Genomic DNA, 16,299 nt, shown 5'->3' with positions numbered 1-16,299 from the left:
ATCAAGGTAAAAGAAAATAATGCGAATAATGTGAAAGAAATAAAAGCTTGGAAATTGGGTGGGAGGAGGAGGAGGAAGAAGAGGAGGACAGTCACTGCCGAAGGAAAAAGGTGAGGTGAATCCAAAAAATCCAAAACTTTAAGGCTTAAAAAAAAACAGGGACTCTGAGGCGGTGAGGAGGAGCATGTGCTTCCCATACACCCGGCGCAAGGCTACCTCCCATACACTGCACCAGAGAGAGAGGGGGGAACTTCCCACTCCTTTGACCGAAAGGCAGCTGCTACTGCTGCTGCTACCTGCTTCCTCTTCCTTCCCATGCTGAAGGGCTCCCCCTCCTCTCGCTTGCTCGCTTTGTAGCCGGAACCTTTCCTTCACTGTGGTAACTTCTCGGTTTGGCAGAAGCTGAGTTGATCTGGCCGGGGCGAAGCGCCCCCTTTTGCCTTTCTGTGCCCAGACACTCCGGGAGGCAACCTCGTGCCAGCTGTATGGAAGTCAGACTGAGGGAGTCACCACAGCGAAGTGGTTTATTCCCTCTCCAAGCACCCAGAGAAAGGAAAATGCTCCATTCACTCTGGGCTGCCAAAGCCTCCTTAAGGGCCACTGAAAGGCTCCTCTGGCAGTCCAGAAAAGCCCAAGATGGCTGGGATTAAATGGGGAATGGCAGGAAATTGGCCGGGCCTTTGTGCCACTCTCAGATTTCCTGGGAATTTTTTCCAGGCTCGGGTTCTTAAGTAGAAAATGGTTCTTAAGAAGAGGGGAAAAATCTTGAACACCCAGTTCTTATCTAGAAAAGTTCTTAAGTAGAGGCGTTCTTAGGTAGAGGTACAACTGTACTTAGACTTATATGCAGGGGCGGGCTGCTGCCTGGTTGGGGGGGGGGGGAATGCAGTGGGGTAGCGAAAATAGAGCTCTACCCCAGAGCACCCAATTTGCACTGAAAGATGTTGAAAGAAAATGCAGGGCGCCCAGTGTGGTATTAAAATTTTTGGCAGCCCTTCACTGCTTATATGCCCTATTTCATAGTGCTTTATAGCCCTCTCTAAGCAGTTTACAGTGTCAGCATGTTGCTACCAAAAATCTGGGTCCTCATTTTACCAACCTCAGAAGGCTGGAAGGCTGAGTCAATCTTGAGCTGCTCAGGATCAAACTGTTGGCAATTGGCAGTTAGCCTGAAATATTGCATTCTAACCGCTGTGCCACCAGGACTTGTATTCAAATGTAATGCACCAAACTGAGTTACTACTAATTGAGAATTTGCTGAAATTTGCTATGTGCTGAAAGTATCATCATGTTTGTTAAAAGTTCATATTTGATGTTGCAGCAAAATGGGATTTATTACCCTTGCGCAAATACCATGGATTAACTTTTCCAAATGAGGCTATAGCAAGAAGTGTCCTGCCTTCATAACTTTCTGGCTTCCGCTCCTGCCCCAGCTGTTTGCAAAAAGAAAGCTTATATTCAAATTAATAGACTTGTAAATATCCATCTTAATGGCTTGAACGAGAGAAAGCATTCTTGAACATAGATAATATGGTACAGCAATATGTTACCTAATAAGCAAGATTAAAAAACATTTTTTTAAAATTTTAGTTAAATTGCAAACAAATGGCATAATTTAGTAATTGTGTTTTGGCTCAAACAATTCTTCATTCCTACCTTTTATGACTTGTCTTTCTTCATCTGTCTCAAAGTTTACCATTCAAAAAACAAAATAAGACTGCAAAATAGGATCCCAATCTACAGTTTAAATACATTTTTCGGTCTACATTTTGACACAAATTAAATATCGGGGGAATTGTAATCTCATCTGGAGGAGACAAGGTCAGGAAAAGCTGCCAGAGGCATAACAGCCTTAATTTTCAATGCTTCTCCCTACTAGTTATCTATGTAAAAATACCATGCCAAGTTCTTTTAAGAAAAAAGGAATTATAAATTTTAATGCACCTACTAATATTCTACAACACTTTATCTCTATTTTATGAAGTAATAAGCCCTTTTAGCCTATATGCTGAATGAACAGATAAAGAAAGGGAGGGTTATCCTTTGTTTGAATATATTTTAACAATGCCTGGTTCTGCCTATTCTTTATTTCCACATATCTTAGCTTGAAAACCCATTCTCTTTCAGTTCAGTTGAAGGACATATGCAAGGCAGAAATGATAATGAAACTGTACTAAAATGTTTTTATAACACATACAAATGCAGGCCATATGGTAAATAGAAAATGCAGAAATACAGTAATTACATCCAATTCCTATCCCTGGTCCTTAATATCTCTGCTTATGAACTGTTTTGATGCTCAGATATTACAAAAACCTAAGAGCTGATTATATTCTATGTTGCCTGTAGATTCTCCATGTAAATCTGAGTGATGCATCTCCCAAATTTGCACTAAGCAGATTGCAATGATAAAACAAGTGATTAAACTGCTGTGTAAAACAATGGGTTACTGCTGCAATTGTTTGGCTATACTGTGAAGTTCTTAAGTTCTAAAAAAGAGGTTAAATCTGTTACCTTGTGGTTTACAGCTTCCATAAATCACTTCACCAAATGGCTGTTTTTGTTAAGAGGAGCTAAATTGGCCTTGGCTTCATTTCAGGTTATTTAAGTTCACAGAATAAAAAAAAAGGCACTAACTGCTCTTGATCAGGGATGAGGAATTTTGTTTACAGCTAATGAACTGTGTTTAATAGGGAAAACGGCCTTGGCTTATGAATAAAGCAGCAGAAGGAACCATATGCACTCATTGCGGGAACGAAGGAAGAAAATAACATGGTAGACATTGAGCCATTAGTCATCAAAGGAGGGAAATGAAGAAATCATTTCTTTCCCAACACTTTCTCTTTTGAGCTTGGAAGTATCTGAGATATGACATCATATGTAAATTTAAATTATTTTCCCTAGATAGTGATATTTAATTTGAATAAGATGATATGCAACTTTCTTTTACCAACAGGCCAACACTTCTTGATTGAAAGCTGGTGGTTGATTGATTGATTGATTGATTGATTTTCTTGATTGATTGATTGATTGATTGTTTGTTTGTTTGTTTGTTTGTTTGTGTTTGTTTATTTATTTTCCGTAGACTCAGGCGGCTAACTGGAGTATACGGATAAAAATGTTCAATGTTGATATTATATTGCACATTGTGAAAGGACTTGTAAATGGGAAGTGTAAAAATTCACAGTAAAATCAAACAAAAAGGCTATTTTTTCTATGTTAGAAAAGAAATTAAAGAATGGGTTGTATTGTGGGTCAAACTATTAACCCAAACTAATTGATCAGAAATATCAAGGGGTGGGATATTTTGGAGTCTCGTATTAAGAATGCAGGTAGAAAATTGCAGTTCTACTCAATATTTATTAAAAGATGTCTTTCAGCAAATAAATTTAGTATGCCAGGAAAAAGGAATAGCATGTTAAAATCCAATTATATTATTGCAATAGAGATAAATTACAATACATGAAGATCAAAGATTGATGGAAGGTATATTAGATCTTTGGAGTTCTATTTTTCTATCAAGACTAACCTAGAACCTGTGCTTCAAAAGTTATATAGAAGCTGTGCTACTTATAATTCAGTAGTATTAAATATTTTTGTTATATAATGGTTGCAAAGAAAGAGCTGGTTGCAAATATTCTGTATTCCTTTTTCAGTAACTAAACACTGTCAGCTAGCAAAAAATACCCCTATGTATCCATCAGAGAAGCATTTGCTTATTCAGAAAAATAACCCATCAAATGAAAATCTTGGGAAAAGATCAAAGCTCTAGAAAGGATAGGAAAGAAAAATGCAGATTCATTTCCACCTGTGGCTATGAATAGATCTTGTATGATCTGGACAATGCTGCCAGAATAAGTAATATTAGACTAAATGAATTTTAGGGAATATTAGGCTAAATAAACTAAATGATACCTTCATAACATATCTACATTTCCCATATGCAGAGCACTGTATAGAAGTAAAACAATCTTATTTTTTAAAAAATATTTTGTCCAGAATATTCAATCCAGAACCATTCTGTACTTTTGTAATTTCAATACTTTTTTCCATCTTGCATGACATTACATCATATCCACAGAAATGGCTTTAAAGTATAATAAATTTAGCTCTTTACTTCTTGGAAAATCCATTGAATACATTTAATAGGCAAAACATAGTCTGATTACTAGATAAAACTAACCCACAGTCTTTAAACATTTTAATTGGTATATTCTTAACCATCCAGAAAAAATTATCTAAACTACAAGATTTACTTTATTGTTGCCCTGTTGCAAGCAATTGTCTGTGGTCTTTAATACATAGCTTAAATAACTGCCTGGCAGCTCTCTTGAATGCCAGAGTCTAAAATACTCCCAAGAGGCCCTGGGTGGTTCAGTCACAGTATTTAATTCCTGAGTTTAGAATTTACTGATGTACTGTAAAATCCTCTCATGAACGATATTAGAAACATGTTTGGACAGTTTCATACATAGGCAATCTTTGCTGCTCCAGATAATGAGAAATTGATGTTCAGTAGGCAAAGGTTATGTCCTTAGTCTCTAGAACAATCTATTAGTATCTCTTTAATGCCACTATGCTCTGGGCTACAGCAAGAATTCATTGCTAAAACGATCAAGAAGAATAATTTCATAGTTAGGATGGTGTTAGAAGCTGAGAACTTTGCCTTTATTCAGGCAAATATTCCCCATCAGGATTCTACAGAGATTTATCTCTATATTATTTTTTTCTGCCTGTTTCAGAGCAATTAATAATAGGAAGGGAGATGTTAGATTATATCTGCTTTCACAGATACTAACATATACTGTGCATTCACCTGCAATGAAGAGCAAACCTACTTTTTCTGTAAATTGTTTAGCTAAACTATGTTATTATAATATTTCTCCAAAGCCTAATGTTAATGATACATTTTTCAGTATATTATAAAAAGGGAGAAGCAACAACAGGTCCTTCTGTCCAAACACAGTATGTTTCGTATTATCCTTACCTCCACATTCAGATATACTGCGAGCACCAATTGCTTTTGAGTCCCCAGAACGTTGAAGATTTGGACAAGGTTCACAGACAATTTGACCTTCATTGTCTTGATAAGTTCCATTGGGACATAAAATACAATTTTCTTGTTCCCCATCAAAATATGTTCCAACGCTGCAGCTAGCTAACATAGAAGGTAAAACAGTCAGTCAAAGAAAGTATTTTCTCTTCAGTAAGAAGAATGAATATTATAGAGGGTGAAGCTTTAATCTATGTTTGAATGTACTATTTTCAATTAAAGATAAGTTATTTCACTGAATTGCTAACCATCATTATTATTACAGTGGTCCCTCGATTTTCGTGGGTTTGAACTTTGCGAAACGGCTATACCACGGTTTTTCAAAAATATTAATTAAAAAATACTTTGCGGGTTTTTTCCCTATACCACGGTTTTCCCCGCCCGATGACATCATACGTCATCGCCAAACTTTCATCCACCTTTAATAAATATTTTTTTAAATAAACTTTAATAAATAAACATGGTGAGTAATAATCTAAATGGTTTCTAAGGGAATGAGAAATTGCAGTTTAGGAGTTTAAAGTGTTAAGGGAAGGCTTGTGATACTGTTCATAGCCAAAAAATAGTGTATTTACTTCCGCATCTCTTCTTCGCGGAAATTCGACTTTCGCGGGCGGTCTCGGAACGCATCCCCCGCGAAAATCGAGGGAACACTGTATTCCTGAATAGTTTACCCTATAATGTAAATCTCACAACTGATAATTTTTCAAATTTGACTCATAATGGGTATATAACTAATCTTTCTTCACTTAGAGTCATAGATGGCATTTCTTTAGTGGGAATGTTCACAACTGTAGTAGATATTTTTGTAACAGGGAAATTGACTCTTGTCCAATTATGGTTTTCCTTTGAGTTCCTGAAGATGAAAATCCTTCTACTTTTCCTGTAAGATTTTCTGTTAGAATTCTACACTTTAAAAAAAACCATGTTCAAGCCATGGCATATGGGGGGTTTTTCAGCTTTTTGTTCTAGATCCACATTAAAAAAAAATTCTACAAAAACTGAAACATGGACTGTAGTAGAACATCTGTAACATACTATCAAAACACCTGTTTTCCAGCTGAAATGTATCTTATTTGATCAGGTTAAAGGACCCTGGAAGCCAACTGGACACATCTCTAACATAGGAGCCAGCAATTTCCTTTCAGAGAACTACAGCTGTTAATTTCAGGGAAATGGTTTCATTAAATTCCCTACTAAAGAAATTGGGTCAGACCTCTAACGAGTCCAATCTGTTTTCTTTCTGACACCAAAGTTGAGAATGATGCCCCTCAAAGAAAAGGGGGATGTTCAAGTGAGAACATCTGTTTGCGTTAGCCTTATTCTTTGAAATGTGAATGTGAATGTGGCCCTTGAAGGCAAGAGAGTTCTAGACTAATCACATCACTGAACTACAAGATTACACATTCTAAAAAATAGTCACATCAATATTCTTCCCATGATTGATTTCAATTAAATAATTATGTACTGTATATGCAAAGTCTACAACCACATGTTGTTTGACCAGTTTTTTAAACTAATGAATCTGTAACTATTGACTGGGCTTATAGCTACTTAACAGTTTTAACTGAGGCAATAAGAAATGAACAGTAGTGTAAAGTTTCGGCTTCATAAGTGTAACTAAACTGGAGACAATTTTAATTAAATAACCAGGAACAGACTGACCCATTAAAATTGTGACTCCTACTTAAAATAGCAATCTCTTCCTCTGCTCAAAATGAAAGCTACACATCAAATAGTTGCTTTAAGCATCCTACTGTGGTACTCCTAATAATTTTCTCCAGGGTCATGAAGCAGAAATAAACTGATATAAATATGCTGAAAGACAATTTATAACAGCCCCAGGTATTAGAGAGAGCATCTGAAGGACCAATAGTTAGATTGTTGCTTGCCTGTATAAAATTTCCCTCTCTGAGGTAATCAAGTATCTAAAATCAATGCTTTCTACTAACTTTTAAAGACACCACTTGATCCTTCAGTATGAAGGGAATAGCAATGTCACAACAAAACAAAAAACATAAGGTGCTCAACAGAATACAAAACCCACCTCTTTTGAAAACAAAGACCAATAGTTTAGAAATAATGAAACTCCATTAAGAATTCAGAAAACCTTCTGCTTGCTTTTCTTTTCTTTTCTTCAAATTAAGAACCATTCACCATCAACAGATTCTGCTCCTGTGGCCACCCTTTTCTGTTGTGTTCATTGACCATTAAAACCCTATTCTTCACTTACACAAGAGTTTCGGGTGAAGTGAAATCTATTCTGATGCAAAAGATAGATGTGGAGAGAGGCACCCTGAGGCCGCATGGATTAGAAGTTATAAAGACATTTAAAGGTTCTTTCTCCCTATTCAGCTAGTTTTAGCTTTCAGGTTTTGATGCCATGGACAAACACTATAGAGTCTCATTGACTAAGATGGTGAACCTCATAAAAGAGGTCATGATCCACAACTAACCATCCCTTGAAGACCCGGCCCCGATTTCCTAAGGAAAAAAAGGGCAAAAACTAATGGATTCTAAGCTGCTCCTTATATTGTTTCAGAAACTTTGTTGTTACTGTTGTTTTGGTTTCTTCTGGTTTATAGGCTGTGAGCATGTGGAGAAATTTTGTGGGTAAGAACTAGGCTCTTAAATCTATTATTCCTGAAACTGTAAGAACAGTTAGGTATTTATCTCTAGTTTAGAAAATGTATTAGCCTCTTGCATTCTGTTCAAGACCCTGTTATTCAAAAAGGGAAAAGTTGCAATACACTGAACATCAGAAATACAAAACTTTAGTAGGAACAAAACTACATACTAAGTGTACTTGTTCTTGTATTTTTATCTTTTTTAACAAATACAATAATAGGATAAAATTGAAAAAAATAAATTACAACAAAAATAGGAATAAGGAAGGAGGAGTATTAGGTATGTTCATCATCTTGAGTTAATTAAAAATAAAGGCATATAAACAAAAAAATTGAAACCAGAAGAATGGCTTCATATTGCTTTCAATATATTTTTAATTTATTTACTATTATTTGTTTGCTGCTTCTTTAAGTGATTTGATATCATGAAGGTATTTCATAAATTAAAAAATAAAATGAAGCAATTGACTAAATTTGCAATATCTTAAGAAAGATAGAAATGATACAAATCAAGGTCTGGATTCTTTCTTCCTTTCTCCAACTCAAGTGGCCTGAAGACATTATACTGTATCATGACCTACTTCAAAATCCCATATGGAATAGTACATAATTTCACATAAATCTGAAGGTGAACATGAGTGTTTTTCCATCTCATTTCACGAGGTTTCCCAAGGCGCATATAGATACATTTCAAAGAATCAAAAGTTAACATTAAGCAGAGATTGTTGACCTGAATGGTATGGCATAATATGATATGATATACAATAAACAAAAAGGGAATATTTCCAAATAGAAGAGAAGAAAGCACAAAAGTTTGAGTTTCCATAGAATTCATTCTTATTATATCAGTTAGTTTCCCATATAATCTGAAATATAGATACTAATCCTGACAATTTGTTATTGAAACATTTGTTTTCAAATTTCATATTTCCATTGTGTTTTTGTAATCATAATTATTTTTAGAGCTTTTGTTTTAAAATATGTATCAAGGATTGCATTGCTTTCAGTTCAATGAACTCATGGAGTTAATACACATGTTTTTAAATAAACATATTTGATACCTACCATGTTTTCGTGATAAATGGGATAATGAAGTTCAAACTGTGTACAGCACTAAATATTATGCAACTGACAGATGCTTTCAGATAATTGAAAAAAATTGAAAAAATGAATAGAAAATAGAGGACAAAGCTTATGTCTGAGATAATGGAAAAGAGATAACAAAGAGGACTTACACTGAGCCCAAAGAAAATAACTTTGGCATAAGATTCATTTGTCCACACATAATTTTTTGTGGTGCTGTCAAATGTGGAATTCTGGCATTTATTGATCTGGTCATTCCTTCAATAGCATCACTGATTTTATTTATTTTTATTGATTGATTTTGTCCAATGAGGGTTTTAGTGGGTATACACATAGTAAAATACATGATGAAGGTTATAGAGGATATACTCATTGTAAATTTTGCGGTATTGTGAGTCTCAAATGACACAAAGAGAATGAAATGCACATTGAGATATTTCACCAATATTAATTTCTGATAATTCTACTTACCACATTTGTTATCCATGTGCTTTTGACCTAGGCTGCAGGGATCCTGGGTATCTGTTGCTCTGGGAGGCTTTCGAGCCATGCCATGATCTACACCAGACAGGCGAATATGGAACTGCTCTTTGTTGATAACTTTCCGCAAAGTCCTAATAGCTTTACGAAGCCTTTTCTCAGTCCTTTTACGTGCACAGCTCAAATTACAGGTATCTAGAAAGGAGCAGGTAGCAGTGATTAAGAGCAGAAAGCTTGGGTGTATACAACCATGTTATTTTAAAAGGGCAGCTGATACAACAACTGAGAAGGCAGCCTGACTAAATTATGGCAACAAATACTATCCTGGGGTGAAATTTTCAAGGCACACAAAACAGACGTTAATGTAGAAAAATAACATCTTTAGCCACAGTAGCTTTCTGATCATATAGAAAAAAGCTCTTAAGCTTCAAAACAGGAGATACTTTTTTTTTGCATAGAAATGGAAATGAAAGAGAGAACTGAAAGATCAAACTGCAACAAAGCTCTGTCAGAAACTAAGCCTTTCAGTTCTTTTCCAACCAACCTGCCACCTCCTTTTGGTCTGTTTCAAGCTCAAAGTCTGCAGATATAAACATTTCTCTAGCTGCCTTCATTCTGCCAAGGTCTCCAACAGCTTTCTTGCCAGGACTGCATGTTAGGTTTACATAGTAGAAGTTCTCCATTACTGAATTATGTTTCTCTGTGTGGACAAAATTAAAGGAAGCAGCAACTTGGCCAAGTTTGTTACTGGGCATTTGCTAAAGCTTGATAAAATGTTGCTGAATATATGCGTGCAGGGGTTATATGATTAATTCCAGATGCTTACAAATGACAAACAACTGCAGCTATCAGTTTAGATATTTAGCATGTGACATACCAGCAGCTGTTCTGGAAACATTTACAGTTATATCCCAAATTTGAGAATAACTGTGAATCACTACATCAACAGAAACCCCCAAATTCTATCAAGTCATAAATGATCTACAAAAACAACCCTTTTAAACTATGCACTGTCATCCATACCTGGTATTGCATGATGAAGAGCATCCTGAAACATCTTACTCTTTTTCAAGTTACATTTTCCTTGATTAAACTTAAAAATTACAGTTGTCCTGATAATAGAGAGATCTTCAGAAAGAAACAGTAGAATAATTATTTTCAAATTAATTGAATTCATTACCAAAACCAAGCAGGTAATAAAGACAGTTTCCACATGCCTCATTTAATTCTCCATATATATGGGTTATGGATCTAGTCTCCAGTGCACATTGTTTTATATATTTTATTGTCTTAAAAATTTCCTTTGTATTTGATGTTTACATTATTCTTAGCCACTTAGAATTGCAAGGAAAGTAGGCGGCCTTGTAAATGGAATAAACAAACAAACAATGCAAAAACTCATGAAAGCAAGCAAACAAGCCAAGCCAAAATATATAATATACTGCAGTTATAAGAATATTTGAAGTAACTGAAGACCTTACAATAAACCACATTGTCTCTATGACAAAGCCAAACAAATAAAATTATCAGTGGGTAGTATAAACAGATTATTATAATAACCCATATTGTAGTTTATTTTGGTTTACCATGTTGTTTGAACATAGACACTGTGGTTAGTTAATCATTGATGATGGATTATGGCTGGGTTTAATCAATTTAATAATAAAATGTATAACAGCAACTTTCATCCACTTTAATCACAAATGATGAGCCCACGCTATGTATCATGCTAGCCCTTAGCAAATGTGCCATGCTAAGTATAGATAAGCATGTTTATACTGAAATCAGTTGATTGCTCTGATATTAAAATATTTTGATGTGAAAACATGATGAATTTTAAAATAAAAAATTATTTAAAATTTAAAAGCTATATTTTAAAATATATGTGTTTTTTAAAATGCTTACAAAAGGCACACATGCAAGCAGTACCTTAAAATATTTATCTTATTTCCCTCCAAAAAGGCAGCAATGCCCTTTCTATTTTTCTTGTTGCTGCAAGATGCAAAAAGAATACATTGAAACAGACAAAAGTTATTTTAAAGAAAATTAAAATCTGCTCAAACAAAAGAATAATTAGGCAGGTTAATTTACTAATTGAGCAATATTTCCTTTATCGGCAAGCAGGCCTACAAACAAAAACAAACCAGCCATAAATGTTTAATATACTTTGAAATCATGCATATAAAATAATTACCTGAAGTAGTTGATTCATTTGGATTTTGTATTTTTTTCTTAGGTGATAAAGGGTTGCCACATTTTATAGTATATGAATCTTCCAGGCCTAAGAGACAGATCATAAGGCTATACAATAAAACAGAAACACATGCTAGAGAATGGCTGAAATATACCCCTGAAATCTCATTCTAACATAGCAACAGGATAATTGTGACTATTATTGAACTATATTTCCCAGCATGGTCTATATTAGCTGGTACCGTGGAGAATTATAGTTCAGCAGCATGTGGTCCTTTATCCTTACACTAATATATAAACTTATACTAATATACAAACAATGCTTCAAAATTACAAAAAATATATTATTGTCATTATTACCTATAGTTGTTGGATAAGAGATGTGCAGCAAATTTAACAAACAAACAAACAAATAAATAAATAAAATCTATAATAGCTGATTGTAATTATTTCCACAATATTGTAGACTCAAATGCACAATGGTTTCAGAGAGTAAAGGGGCAAGGAATGGATTTTACCTCTTGATTTGAGATAATATGATATAAAAATGGACTTAATTGCTTTATCATACAGCAAAAATTTGAGATTCAGGAACCAGAGACTCCAATTGGCATATTCTCTAGCACAAACCCCAGTGAAATGATTAGAATAGTGAGTAAAATTATTGAAGCAATGTAATCCTTCTTTCCCCTACATTAGCCAGAGAGGACACTATAAGACAATATTTCAGAATTTCATGCCCAAAGATTAACAGAATTATATTCAATGGAAAGTCATGCTGCTATATGAAAGAGAGAGAGTGACAAAGAAGAGAGAGAAGAAAGAGAGAGAGACAGAGATAATGAACAAATATTTCAAGATTGGTCATACTCTACATTTTCAGGCTTTAAAGAAAAGTCAGTCATGTTATCCTAGGTAGATAAATGGTATCCAAGAGATATCCAGGAGAAGGAATATATAGAAAGTGGCAATAATCAGCAGTGGTATTATATTTGAGATTCAGATTTATGTCCATTGGTCTGGAACTATGGATACATGGCAGCAGAACTACACCACACAACCGACTTAGTCAGATTGAAAATCACTGATCTTGTCAACTTCTGCTTGCTACCTGCTTTCAATTTGATGTCCCATAAGAGGAGTCACATAAGAACATTATTCAAATGAGTATAAATGCACCCAGAATATCAGAAAAAGGAAAATGACCAGCTATCATTTTCAACAACAACAGCATCTCCCATGTTCTGCATGACTTACCAGAAGTAAAATGGACATCTGAGGGGCAGATTAAAAAGCATCTATCATTTCCACCAGTCTTGATGCAGCGCAGAGATACTTTGGGGTAAAGGACATCAAACAAGGGCCTTTCTACAGAGCAAAACACAGACACTCACAGGACAAGAAAGCGAATGGAAAGCATGGTTCTAAAAACGCAAATATGAAGCTACGTGTTACATCATTACTATCAATTTGCACATATGCTATTCATAATACTGGGAAGGAAGACATGTACACAGTATATTATAAAAAGCTGGGGAAGGAGGGGAGGGGGGTCATGCAGACAACTGCAAAAGCAAAAACAGCACAGGAAAGGAAGCATCAAAGATCGGAAAGTATCTCCTGTTTTTGTTTTATCAGCTAATTAGAAGCAACATAGTGCTATAGATCTACAATAACTTTTAAGAGACTTGAATGCAATTTGGAAGACCGTTCATTGTTTCAATCTGCATTGCTCCAAGAAATCTGGTTGGCCACAAGTAATAAGGTAATAAAAGGAACATGTACAGACACATTGTGTATATTATGGGAAGTGCAGAGCCTTCAAGTGGTCCAAAGCTGGAAAAAAGGCTTGAGATGCTGGATCTTACCCACACAGTCCTTTTTGTTCCAGTGTAATTTATACCCGGCATTACAGTGGCACTGATAACTACCCAGTGTATTTATGCAGATTTGCTGGCAGCCTCCATTGTTCATGCTACATTCATTGATATCTACAGAAGAACGAGGGGGGGGGGGGGAGAAATTGGTACTGTTCTGAATCTAGTTAGCAAAGAACTGCACATGGATAACTACTGCGAGCACACAATACATAAAGAGCTAAATATGTTCTTCTGCAGCATGGATATTTTAATAGAGTTGCCAAAAACTTAAAACATGCATTTGCATGCATGCTTTTATTGGAAGCCTCTCACAAAACTTTCAGAACAAATCACTGGTGCCCGGTTGATGATTATTTGATGTGCTGTTAATTCTTAGCAACCACATAGATCAGTGCAGCGAAAATTTAAGAAATTTTAACAAAGGACAAAATTTAACAAAGGATACCCTACTGGTTTTAAGCAATTTTCATTAAAAACAGAGGGCAAGGTAGACTATTTCAATGAATACAGTGAATCACAATGAAGAACCTCACTTGCCCTGAAATAAAATGTAGGAACTGCATCCTTTTAAAAATGTCAACTTTGAGTTGCTTCCCACTTAAGTTGCTTACAGTTAAGGAAATAGAGTTAGCAATAATTGACAGATAGGCAGAAGCTATATTTGACCATTGGTAAATGAAGGAATAATCAATAAAAGTAACAACATAAAAATATCACTAACAACTAGAATGACTGTATGATTAACCATTTTGGAGGCTTATCGTTCTATAGTAGAGGTCCTCAAACTTGGCAACTTTAATACTTGTGAACTTTAACTCCCAGAATTGAAGTCCATAAGATGCAGAATTCTGGGAGTTGAAGTCCACAAGTCTTAAAGTTGCCAAGTTTGAAGAGCTCTGTTGTATATGAATATTGAGCACCAGTTTTATTATCCCTCTTTCATTTAAATTCCAGGGGTTCTTTGTTAAACAATAAAAATAAATTTATTTCTCTAAGAGTAGCAAAATTTTGCTACTATATGTGTAAGGTTTGCCCTACATGGTTGTAATAGTTCTTGTTGTTAGGAGATAGTTTTAACTTGTTCCTTTTACTGATTAAACAATAATTAAAAGCTGGTATGCGCTAAAGCAAATGTATGTGTGATGCTGTTTCCCTTGTAATTTCTAAATTCTTCCAGGATGCCTGTTTCATCTAATTTCTCCACAATGATTTTTATCTTTTCTTTTAAAGCTATTTTATTTACCTGACTTCTACATATATCATCCATTTCTTAAAACCACTGTGGTTTAGGCTTTTACCTTGTAGATAATCACTACATGCCATAATTACTATTATCAACAGTACTTTGCAAGCATGATCTACAAAATTCAGCTCTTAGTACCCAAGTGTGGAATGCAACTACTGTATTTGTTCCAAAATCCACAGCTGCTTTCCGGTAAAAGTAAGAACGAAAAGTTGTTTTAAGGCAGTGTTTCCCAACCTTGGCAACTTGAAGATATCTGGACTTCAACTCCCAGAATTCCCCAGCCAGCATTTGCTGGCTGGGGAATTCTGGGAGTTGAAGTCCAAATATCTTCAAGTTGCCAAGGTTGGGAAACACTGTTTTAAGGAATAGTACACTGTATACAGAGTCAGGCTCCTTGAAACCACCTGAAAAGTAGAAAGGCAAATAATCTGGAAAATCTGCAGCACTGAGTTTGAAATGCACGTTTCCTTTTCATGTTGAGATCACAGAAATAGAATTCCAAAGAGAATGCCAGCAATACGTTTATATACACTCACCGCCACAATGTGTGAAGCCAAAAAGAATGTATCCTTCATTGCAAATACATTCAAAGGTGCCTGGATGATTGATGCACAAATGGTCACATGTCCTTTCAAAAGAACACTCATCAATGTCTGTAATTTAAAAGGGATGCTTTATTACTTCACTTTCTATGGAAGAGACATTAATGAGTTAGGAAAATTGAATTAAAAAGTGGAAGATAAACTAGTCTCATAACAACTCACTGGAAACATTTATTTATTTATTTGAATTAATAATCCACCCAGCTCCAATAGACTCTGTTAAACTCACAATATTAAGCTCGTAATACAGGTCATAAATCACGAAAGTCAAAGTACTGAATTGTTGCTCTCAATGTGAATTCTTATTTTTTGTTAAACTTTTATCAAAGTAAGATATTGTTTAACTTACTGTATTTTATGAAAACAATGGACTACTTTAATCGCACCCTTTGTTATAGAACATATTATATGTTGTTTTATTGTTGTTAGTCTACAGAGAGGGGCAGCATACAAATCTAATAAATAAATAAATAAATAAATAAATAAATAAATAAAACAAAATAAACAAAATAAATAAAATAAATAAAATAAATAAAATAAATAAAATAAATAAATAAAATAAATAAAATAAATAAATAAATCCAGTTGTACATTACATACAGATTCAACATTAACATAATTTTGATTTTTCTGTATTATCTAGGGGGGGAAAGCCTTACCATAGGTGAGGTTAAAAAAAAACAAGAAGGAGAATTATGACAAATTAATATTTTACAAACATTATTTTATTGCATGCAGAGTTACATTTTGTAAAATGGGTTGCCAGATAAATGTGATAATCAAGCAAACAAAGCTATCTTGCAGGAATAAAAACAGTAGGAAAATAATCACATGACATCTTTCTACCCAAAACAACTACAGCCTGTTTCCAACCACAGTTTGGAAGTGGTTTTTCCAGGGTAAACTGGGCAACTGGAACAGGCAGGTTTGAACACCTCCAATTCCCCCCCCCCCCTAAGCTTATTTTGCCTCATTGATACCTGATAGAATTCATCTTCAGTGCTTAATATCTAAGCCGATTGCCAAAGCAGGACAAAGAATAAAACCAAGTTAGATAAAAAGGCTGCAATGGGAGACGCAAACAGTGAAAATAATTTCCATCCTTTTCCATCAGTGAGAGTACCCATATGTGACA

At 34.8% G+C, this 16,299-nt stretch overlaps 1 protein-coding gene across 1 annotated transcript in view; it reads right to left on the bottom strand.

Moving 5' to 3' along the window:
- The window catches only part of SCUBE2 (signal peptide, CUB domain and EGF like domain containing 2), a 58,878-nt gene that overhangs the window by 15,900 nt on the left and 26,679 nt on the right, over nucleotides 1-16,299 (bottom strand). The window contains exons 9-16 of the mRNA XM_070743592.1: nucleotides 15,099-15,215; nucleotides 13,305-13,427; nucleotides 12,694-12,804; nucleotides 11,438-11,524; nucleotides 10,267-10,371; nucleotides 9,788-9,943; nucleotides 9,235-9,438; nucleotides 4,988-5,158 (exon numbers count right to left, since the gene is read on the bottom strand). Coding sequence (XP_070599693.1) covers nucleotides 4,988-5,158; nucleotides 9,235-9,438; nucleotides 9,788-9,943; nucleotides 10,267-10,371; nucleotides 11,438-11,524; nucleotides 12,694-12,804; nucleotides 13,305-13,427; nucleotides 15,099-15,215 — 1,074 coding nt within the window. The remainder of the gene's footprint in view (nucleotides 1-4,987; nucleotides 5,159-9,234; nucleotides 9,439-9,787; nucleotides 9,944-10,266; nucleotides 10,372-11,437; nucleotides 11,525-12,693; nucleotides 12,805-13,304; nucleotides 13,428-15,098; nucleotides 15,216-16,299) is intronic.

The sequence above is a fragment of the Erythrolamprus reginae genome, chromosome 1, assembly GCF_031021105.1.
Source record: "Erythrolamprus reginae isolate rEryReg1 chromosome 1, rEryReg1.hap1, whole genome shotgun sequence".
Taxonomy (NCBI): domain Eukaryota; kingdom Metazoa; phylum Chordata; class Lepidosauria; order Squamata; family Dipsadidae; genus Erythrolamprus; species Erythrolamprus reginae.
Note: the sequence above shows the minus strand (reverse complement) of the source record. Positions and strands in the feature narration are given on the sequence as shown.